This window comes from Primulina huaijiensis, chromosome 13 (assembly GCF_012295235.1).
Source record: "Primulina huaijiensis isolate GDHJ02 chromosome 13, ASM1229523v2, whole genome shotgun sequence".
NCBI classification, from domain to species: Eukaryota; Viridiplantae; Streptophyta; class Magnoliopsida; order Lamiales; family Gesneriaceae; genus Primulina; species Primulina huaijiensis.
Window position 1 is genome coordinate 17,633,483 of NC_133318.1, and position 10,585 is coordinate 17,644,067.

Consider the following 10,585-nt stretch of genomic DNA (forward strand, 5'->3'; position numbering starts at 1 on the left):
TATATATATATAACTTTGAGAACTCACCACAGTTACTTTTTGGTGCGCTCTGGGTAAACCCAAAGAATCAACACATTAGCCTGCAAACCATACTGACCAAGTAACCACAATGAGCAAATCATGTGTGACTTGCTCAAACTGAAGAGACAGAGACAGTGAGGAATTTAACCAGTGGCATTGCCACATGGTAAGACACCAGGCTTTAGCCCTGGTGGTCCAATTTTTTTAAAAAGATTTATATGTAAATTTTGCATAATTTTAGATTAATATAATATTAGCCAAGATAGATCAATTTAAAATATTAAAAGTTTCTAAAGTTTAGAATTCTAGCTCAAGTAGAACCATATTCCTGGCTCCGTCACTGAATTTAACATCTGACCTTTTGTTGAATGCACACACCATATACTACAATCCCAACTAGCCTTGGGTCTCAAATTTGTGTATCTTAACATGCATGATGCATCGCGTTGAACAAACTAAAATGTAACATGCGTCGAGGCAATATGCACCAATTACCTACTAATTCATGTATACAATTATAATATTTTATAGGAGTCTCTATTAACTTTCCTTTTTATAATATCAATCAAATATATAATACTTCAAATAATTAATTATCAATTAAAAAAGATGAAATTTAGTATCCCGTACTGAAATATATGAAATATGTATTTAAATTATATATTATATTTTTCTATAATTCAAATTAACTATCATATATTCATGATATATCATCGATATTCTTTAATTATGAACACCATATGTACCTAATTAACTCATTATTATTTTATTACACGACTAACCCTCCCACGGAAACAAAATACAATAATGGTAGTGAAATCTTGAAATGAACATATCTATGTATTTATACAATGTACTGATTAATTTACAAATATCAACTCTTTGGGATGGAAAATTCATGTTATTATAAAATTCGTCCAAGGAATTAAGAAATTAATATATTAATTTTTGAGTAGGTCTTTTGTGATATGGTCTCACGAACGGGTCAACACTATCGATATTTACAATAAAAAGTAATACTCTTAGCATAAAAAGTAATATTTTTTCATGGATGACCCAAATAAGATATCTGTATCACAAAATACGACCCGTGAAACCGTCTCAAACAAGTTTTTGCCGTAATTTTTACCCTCTTTTTTGTGTTTCTCCAACCATAAAATCTCACTAATTGGGATTAATTTATACATGTGTTGAAACTTCGTGTCACGGCTATGTTCATTGTACCAAACAGATTTTATATATAAATTGATAAAATGGAATCTCACCAATGAAATCATATTAATGGTTGAAAAAAAGGGACGAACATAAAATTGCCAATTTAATATATTGGAAATAATTGTGCTCGTAATTATAGGTAAGTTCAAATTTTTTTTTAAAAAAAAAAATTATCATGCTCCACTTCAAATAAACAATTCTTCAACATTTTACAAATTTTTTTTTTCAAAATAATTTCTTAATCGATCCCCCAATCATTTTATTTAATGTATGAGTGTTTTAAGTTGTCTCCCATGTTGAAAATTCTTGGGACTCGAAGCTTATCTTCGTTATTGATTATCATTTATATGCACAAAATACATCGGCTTCCCCGTTACAATGGCGTATACAAGAGCTGTCTTATCCTTAGTAACATTCGAAGTATGGCTCGAGGGGGCATAAGCATCGACGCTACAAAAGGATACCCAACTGATCTTCGTATCCACCAAGAGATTAGACTTGACAAAGTTGACTGGATCATTCTGATTCATCTTCCACTCAGCTCCTTCTCTATACGATTGAGGAAAAATCTACATATAATTCAAATGCTCATCCATGTAGTGGTTATATTCATCATAATCAAACCCTGACATGTTGTATGAAAGGAATATTTTATTCTTTTAATATTTTTTGCTAAATTAATATTATCAATTTAAGATTTTGTCTTGCTTGATTTATTTATAGATTATAAGATCTTGTTTGATTTATTTTTAGATGATAAGATCTTAGTTGATTTATCTCTAAATATTATATGATTTGTTTTTAATATTATTTTTATCTCTAAGATATTTTATCCTTGTTTAAAAGAGTTTTATATCTAATGAAAATCTTGTTTTCATATTTTTTAGAACTCTTCTATGTGAAGATTTTTGGGTCAAGCATGAGATATAAATATGGAGTACCTTACAGTCGTCTAAATGTCTTAAGGAGAGAGTTGGACTAGAGAGCTTTTCACAGAGAAGAAATTATAATAGTCCAACATATATTTGCTCTGCAGTTTTTATGTGATCGGGTGGTCACTTTATTGTGCAGCTGCTAGAGTTTTGAGTGATTGTGTGATCACTTAATTTGCTGTGAAGAGGATCAGCTGGAGGTTTTCGGAGTGCACGTAGAGATCGGTTGAGGAGTTCTTGCATAGAAGAAAAATATGAGAGCCGAGCCTTTTTGATGAGACGTTTTTGTGTGATCGGTTGATCACTTTGCGCATCTGCTAGAGTTTTTCTGAACATGCACAAGTTCAGTATTGGAGATTTCCGTGTGAAGAGTTTGTGTGATTGATTCACATAATCACCGTGTTGCTGATTGGTGTTGACGACACTCAAGAACAACACTGACGTAAAGTGTTGATCGAAGAGTGGCTTCGTTTGGTTTTAAGCATAGCGTTTTTATTTATGTATCTAGTTTTTAATACTGGTTTGTTTTGATGCATTTTAATTCCTTGGAGTGTCAAAGAATTTGGTTTTGTTATTCTCGTATAAACGATTTACATATGTTTCTAGTGAATTTTTGACATGAGACGTTGGACAAGTATTTGTACTTGTGCATAATTTAAATATGGTGTTTATTCATTAAAGTTTACGTGTGTGTTAAAAATAAATTTCCGCTGCATGTTGTGCGCTCTTGTTGACAACACCATAGCACAACACTAACTTCTGATACACACAATATATTTATTTCCCATACGTTTTTATGCAACTGTCCCTTTCACTGTAGATGATGTTTATCGTGTGAGCATCAAATGCTACCATCTTCCCCTGACCATGCAAAACTTTGAAACCCTCTTCTAATTTGCATAAAATTCCCTAACCAAAGAAATCACTGCATTCGGCTGTGTCTGAGCTAACTCTGTCTGGCCCCTCTCAGTGATGTTCGCGACTAATTCATAATTGGGGTGCGACATGTCCAACCCCTGCTTCTTCACAATTGGTTTAGATAGCAAAGCCGATGCCTCCTCGTTCCAAAATTTACACTATCATAGTTGCTTGAGGAGGAAGTTTCCTGCTTTTGTTTCTTCTTTTGTGCCATATAATATTCAAATATTAAACAATAAACTCAACAACATCAACACCAATCCAATCACAATACTCAACCAAATGGAGGTCCCCAGTCAATCACCAATAATAAATCCAATGCAATGTCAACATCTAAGCTTCGAGCAACTTTCAAATCCAATACCAAGAATTTTCTAAATATCACACCCAATCACTAACAAGATCTCACGTCTAGAAATAATCGAGTAATCCAAGAGATATGAGTAATTATTACTTGAATTATGGTAGAATACACCAAAAATCGGAGCTGTAGATGAAGATTTAACTAAAAATCTGCGAAATATGGTCCTTAATTCACCGAAGATGAAGAGGAGATAGTTGCGGCAGCGTGATGGAGAAAAAAAAATAGCGTGGGAGAGATGTACGCCAGAGCATTCGAATCTGGTCTGAAGTGTGATGAAAGAGCAAAGAATTGAAGGTGGCTTTTCTTTGTGTAGGGTTTTGATAAAAGTACTTTAAAAGTTCGTCACTTAATGCACTTCGGCTCAACTGCATCATAGGGTTGAACCTCATCCACAGGTAAAGATTCTAACCACCTAGATTTCAACTTCGTAAGCAAGAACTGAATAACAGTACTGTTGTCCATACTCAAACTCTCTTTTTAAGATTTTTTTATCATGCCACTTTTTTGTTCGCTCTTTGTAAATCGTGGCATTCTTGTAAGTATACTTGCAGAACTCTTCGATATCATTCAAGTGCAATAATATTTGCTTTCCAGAAGCTTTCAGATCAAATTTTAAATTATTGATAGCCCAGAAAGCCTGATGTTCTAATTTCAACGATAGGTGACATGCCTTCCAAAAGACCAATCTATAAGAAGACATCTCCATGAGTGTTTTGAACGCAGTTCTGTAAGCCCAGAGTGCTCATCCCATTTGATTGCACAATCTTTCCGGTTAGTCTTTGCAATCTTCTTTAAGATTTGTTGGAAAATTTGATGCTTAATGAATGAAAATTAAGCAAATTAATCAATGTGTTTGATTGGAAAAATTCGAAACGAAAAAACGATACTTAATGAACGAATATTAAGTTCGGCGGTTCTGAATAAAACTCGAAAGAGTTTATCATATGTTGAAAGAAACTCAAACGAGCAGTCAGAACATGTAGGGGACAAAAATCGAAAAAAAAAAAAATTCGTGAACAGCCGCGCGCGGTTCTGTGCAGCCGCGCGCCCGAGCCTGCCGAGGGCAGGAGCTGGCGCTCGCGCCTGCCGAGAGCTCTCGGCAGAGCGCTCGGCAGCGGGCGCCAGCGCGCGCGCGGGGGCGCCTGCACGCGCCCCTTCGTGCTGTTTTCGTGTCCCTTCGATTTTTCTTGTATTTTTTCATTTCCTTGGCATTGTTTGATGATTGTGGTCAGTTACAATGGCCAAGGGACACCCTTATGAATGAAAGCTCATGTCTTTTCACATGAAAATCATTAAATACATGATTATTCAAAATCAAAACATACATTACATCTTTTTGCATCTCCTTCTTCCTTCTTCTAAAAGAGAGAGTTTCCTTCATTTCCTTGTGAAAGAACTTGAATATTTGAGTGCTCATTATTCAAGAGTTGTAGTTGTATCTTGGGAGAAGATTGCCACAAAACTCAAGCACATTGTGAGGGCAAATTCTTCTTAAGGAGAAAGTGTTCAACACTTGCCTCTACAAAGCCATTTCTTTGTTTTCTTCTTGTTTTTCTCTCACATTTTAATACCCCAGTCAAACAAGATTTGCTTAAACTTTCGGTTTGATATTTCTGCTTGATCATTTGATTGTAAATGATATCCAAGTGTCACCTTGTTCTTTACACCATATTCAGTCATTAAGAGTTTAAAATCTTATTGTTGAAATGTGTACCTTCATCACTCAAAATGACTATTTGAGTCCTAAGATTGGTGAAAGTATTCTTTTGCACAAACTTAACTACAAACACCAACATCGTTAATATTGGTGACAATAACTTTCACTCATTTGGACACATAATCGACGACTAACAGAATATAAGATTGACCAAAAGAAAGTGAGAATGGTCTCATGAAATCAATACCCCAAAAATAAAAAAGTTTCACCCCAAAATATTTGTTTGTGTTAACTCATGACTCATAGAGATATTACCTACTCTTTGGCATTTATAACATGATTTCACAAAAGTATAGCTATCTTTAAAAAGATTAAGCTAATAAAAATCGGATTGCAATATCTTGGTCACCGTTCTTGATGCTCCAAAATGTCCCCATATGGTGCAGAATGACGACATTGCTCAAGACACACGTCGTGTAATGATTTGGTCAACACACCTCTTCATAACATAGAGAACATGTAGAACTTTGCGTTGTCATGGTGATTCAGATTTGGAGACATAACACCACGAGAGAGAAAATTAGCAATATCTGCAAGTGTGCCTTTATACTCGGTTAATTGTCATGCATGGTTGTATTGTCTCATGACGGGGTCCTTGGACCTTTGACAATTACCTACTAATTTACCACGAACTCAAGCTCGACGAAGTTCCTACAAGTATACCTTTATACTCGGTTAATTTCTGGGTTCAAGAGCATCTTGCCCATGAGTTTCATGTCTCAAAGTATTGGCAAACAGCTCGGTGATTTTGTTTGGAGTTTCGTCGAATCCGATGAGAAAATAACTTCTCATTCTGGAGGAGTTATATGCGTATAAGAGTCTGCTTGGATTTTAGCAAATGGCTAAAGAGATTCAAGAAGATTAAGAAAGCGGGATGGGAGTTCTCAATCGTTAATTTAAGTAGGTAAATCTTGGTACTTTTTGTTTTTATTGTGGTATCGATTATATGGCCATTCAGATAAGTTATGTGAACATTTATTTGAAATCTCTGATTCAAATCCTGCTGGTGCATCTTACATCCCCAAACAACGCTCATGCACTTGAAAACATGACAACCATCTGCACACAACCACTTCCTCTCTAAATCTTCCCAGTTAAAACATGGCCAAATTCTTATCCTTAAGAAGCCAAAACTTGATTCAACGTCGCAACTATACCTTTTTAGGTGAGACTTCCATAAGGCTTGTAGTCGGGATTTTCTCTCATTCGTATATATGTGTGGATGTCTCGTAACAGAACGAACAAATGTTTAAGAAATTTCGTCGGAGAAAGTTAGTATTGCAAGTCATCATTACATTAAGATCATACAAAGTTATTAGAATGCGCATAAATACAGGATTATGAAACAAAAAGCTTTATTACAGATGAAACAAGAGTACCGTAACTCTCGTACAAACAAAAAAAGAGAAAAAAAAATACCAAATATATTGCCTAGATAATGTTTTCTAGCCCATAGTGTACGAAGGAGACGGCAAGTTTATTACAGTGCTTTTCACTTTGGTCATCATGATGATACTGTTTGTGATGCCTTGAGATCCTATTCCACTATCCTTGATACCCTGCAGAAAGGGGGAAAACAATTAGTTTAGCCTTGTTGTATTTTAAATTTGATCCCCCCCTCGTCGTTTTATTTGTGGTTTCGGTTTGAGTTACCTGGAAAGGGAAATGGTCCGGACCCCTGGCCGGAGAAGAGTTGATTTGAACGGTCCCAGTCTCCATGGCATCGCTGATCAACATTGCCTTGTTGATATCATTGGTAAAGATACAGCCCTGCAGTTGGTGGTTACACGGATGTAAAAGGTTAGAAGTAATCTCATTTTCTTGAGCTATATGTTTAAGTTCATGGGAAGTACCAAACTCCAAATTCATGATTAAAGCAAGTACAGAACTGTAAGTTTTTCAAAAGCGTGTATGAATTTAGTCAACCGATCCAGTCCTGTATTCGAGTGCGTCTCAGCTAACACCTTATTACCTGAGTTCAATTCTAGCTCTATTGAGTCGTCCATTGTTATATGAGAACCAACTTACATGATCAAGTGATTGGTTTTAAATTATACATGCTGCAGCTTGACTTGACGAAATACTCATGCTCAAATTCAATAGTCAACAAAGTTTGAAATGTGTGCTCAAACATGATTCAGTAACTATTCAAAAGCAACTTAAACTTAAATGGAGCTTAATCGAAACATGAGTTTGAGTTGTACTTTGACCAAGCCGCTTATAAGGGCTGGAGTCCCAGTTTCCATTCCTCTTCAACATAGACCAAGTTTTACACTAAAAGTTTCGCAGCTCGTCATGAGTTCAAGATTCCACTCACAATAGAAAACAGAGCCAAACTTCCAAAAAGAAATGTAAATCTATCACTACAAGATGAAGCCAGGAAATTGTACCTGGAGACCAAAGTTGCTTGCATTGCAGTGATGGATACCTTCCTCAATAGAACCGATCCTAATGACCGGTAAAACAGGTCCAAACGGCTCCTCCCACGCTATCCTCATGTCCGGTCTCACGTGATCCAATAGCAACGGCCAAATGAGATTTCCCTCCCTTTTGTACTCTTGGCAAAATGTTGCTTCTTTCTTTTTGGCATCAATAACAAGTCCCTCGATAAAGTTTGCAGACGATTCTGAGACGACTGGGGTGATATCACAGTCATCCTCCGGTGCACCGACAGTCAATTTAGCCATTCTCGACTTCACTTTCTCAACGAGTTTGTCAGCCACCGATTCCATCACCAAGACCACTTTCACAGCTGTGCACCTCTGACCACTGTCACATATTCGGAGTCAGAACATTAACACTGACATTAAGCTTAGCGATGGAAGGAGCGGGAGGCCAGCAGGAGCAATCCCCTCTTTCTCTAAAATGTTTTTTATTATTTTGGCAGTTTTCATAATCAAGAACATATTTCAGCCCCACCCCAATCCGCCCGCCCCCAACTTTTAATTTTAAATATGCACTCCCTATTTCATGAATCCTAGCTCAACCGCAGATATAACTGAACATAAATCCACTCAAAAAAAAAAAAAAGAAAAACAGTGAGAAAATTTCAAGTTTTAAACAAATCTTAGATGAAAACCAAGAATTCATGGTCCCAAAGATAGTAGTAACTTATATTTCACTATACCTATAAGAGAAGCCTCCTTTTACAATGTTAGCAGCAACCAAATCTAAATCAGCATCCTCAAGCACAATACAAGCATCTTTTCCGCCTAGCTCCATCTGCAAAGGAACCATCCCGGCTTTCTTTGAAATTGCAATGCCAGTGTCCCCTCCTGTGAAGCTAACAAAAAAATGTGTTTGTGTCATCAGAACATGGGATAATTACAACTTGTAGCATAAAACTTGAACAAACTCGCACAATGTACACACCAAAATGAGCTGCCCTTTTTACCTTATGCAGTTTACCCCAGGATGCATTGTCAAGAAATCACCAATTTCAGAGCCTTTTCCTGTGATGCAACTAATAAGGCCTTTCGGAAATCCGGCTAAGTGAAAGCAGTGTACCATGTGAAGGCAAGCAACTGCACCCTGCATGTCAACAAATTCAAGAAACATCAAGTTTTGAGTCATAAGAGGATCAATAAATAAATGGGGCAGAAAAAGATAATAATGTTCCCTGATGGAATGATACCTGAGTTGGAGGCTTGAGGACTAAGGAATTTCCGGCAATGAGTGCAGGACCGATTTTGGAGACAGCGAGGTTTACAGGATAGTTAAAAGGGGGGATTGCCAAAACGACACCAAGTGGAATCTGTTAAATATCTTCGTTGAATCAATCATATCCACTTTTTTCCCCAATACATATTGTTTTTAAGAATTCTAAGTAAGAAGCAGACTAAAAAAAATTATTTAGGACATAGAGATTAGCATTCTATATGTTCAAAAGAGACGTTAAACATATAATTAAGATCAAAAGATTAATCAAGAACCTTAGAAGTGAGGCAATATTTGGTTCTTTCATTCCCTGGGAAACTATCGGATACCAGAAATGTTCCCTCTCCCAAAATTCTGACTCCTTCCTCAGCACAATAAGAAATAAGATCTCCAGACCTGACAACCTACAAGATCATCACAATATTAGACCAAAAAAATAATCCACCCAAATTACCCCACTGATCATGCATGAACTCGATGCGGGCAACCAACAATATAAGAGACATCCCTCAATTAAATTCTCGGGTCTATCTGAACGAATAATCAAGAATACAGCACACACATATATATGCATGAATGTATGATTATAGCAACCTCAATAAGAGAATCCTTTGCTGGTTTCGCTATTTCTTTGACTAAAGCTTCCGCAATTGGGGTTTTGTGCTCTTTGAGGATAGCAGCAGCTTTGTGAAGGAGCTCCGCACGTTTCCAGAGAGGGGTCCTGGCCCATGATTTCTGTGCAACTTTTGCAGTTTCAATAACCTTGTTCACCTCTTGTTGCGTACAAGCTGGTCACAAAATCATGCAAATGTAGTTCAATATTTATGCCATTCTTCTTTTGTATATACAAGTTTCTAGTTCAAATGTCCTTAATTTTGTCATCATGTTAATTTTTTGAAACATAAAATTTATGACGTGACATATTTAAATTTTTTTAAAAAAATTTAGCTAATGACAAAGGTGGCATATTCCTTTTTTTTCCTTTTAATTTAGCTAATGTGTCGTCCAAGATGGCAAAAAATTGTCACGATGACAAAATCCCCACTACACGCCATCCAGTTCTTTTGTCTAGTCCCCAAATTTTCGGGCAAATCAATTAATTAAGCTTCTAATCTGACTAGTTAGAGAACTAAATCGCAAAATGACACAAGTTAGCCGACCAAAATGACTATTTTCTGTCGAAAACCCGAAGAACTAGATGCAATTAATCTTTTAAATAATGACGAAAATAAGATGCATATGTCCCATGGAACAAGATACAGAGAGATATATCTTGTTTGTGTCGATTATTAGTAGCATGCAAGAACGATATATTGTGAACTGAATTCAGTACACCATCATCTCCCCGCAGCCCATCTGCAGGCCTTGTTACAATTATCATGATAAATAAGTAAATGTTATATTTCAATATATCAATTTACTACAGACTCATGCAAATTAGAAATAAACGAGGGCTATGGTACGAGGTCTTTTGACAAAGTACAAAAATAAATCTATTTCTATACCTTGAACCTTGTACTGAGTAGTTCTCGTGGTCGGATTAATGATAGCCACTGACTTTCCAGAAGTAGACTTCTTCCACTCCCCGTCAGCGTAGTACTTGTACACATCTCCGTCCAATATCTCCGCAAAAGCTCCACTCCCCGCCATTGGTGCTGGCTCCAAGACCTCGGATATCGAATGATTATGATCAACACTAGTACTGAGTGATCGTCTTACTTTTACTCGGACTGGTGAGGAGTTAGTATGGAGTAATGCATG

General features: G+C 36.4%; 1 protein-coding gene across 1 annotated transcript; it reads right to left on the bottom strand.

Annotated features, from left to right (window-relative positions):
• Positions 1 to 6,415: 6,415 nt before the first annotated feature.
• LOC140991810 (NADP-dependent glyceraldehyde-3-phosphate dehydrogenase-like) lies at positions 6,416 to 10,585 on the bottom strand. The gene is made up of 9 exons (XM_073461978.1): positions 10,330 to 10,585; positions 9,419 to 9,612; positions 9,100 to 9,228; positions 8,802 to 8,921; positions 8,562 to 8,698; positions 8,295 to 8,450; positions 7,558 to 7,936; positions 6,821 to 6,937; positions 6,416 to 6,726 (listed from the first exon to the last, which is right to left on the bottom strand). The coding sequence occupies exons 1-9, from the start codon at positions 10,472 to 10,474 to the stop codon at positions 6,613 to 6,615; spliced, it is 1,491 nt and encodes a 496-aa protein (XP_073318079.1). The 5' UTR covers positions 10,475 to 10,585; the 3' UTR covers positions 6,416 to 6,612.

Bases quoted from the DNA above. Each gene is read 5' to 3' on its own strand.
- LOC140991810 (XM_073461978.1), bottom strand. From the start codon at position 10,474: ATGGCGGGGAGTGGAGCTTTTGCGGAGATATTGGACGGAGATGTGTAC. The intron at 8,922-9,099 runs GTTCTTGATTAA...GATATTTAACAG, and splicing joins AATATTGCCTCACTTCTAAG to ATTCCACTTGGTGTCGTTTT. The intron at 8,699-8,801 runs GTATCATTCCAT...GTTGACATGCAG, and splicing joins TCCTCAAGCCTCCAACTCAG to GGTGCAGTTGCTTGCCTTCA.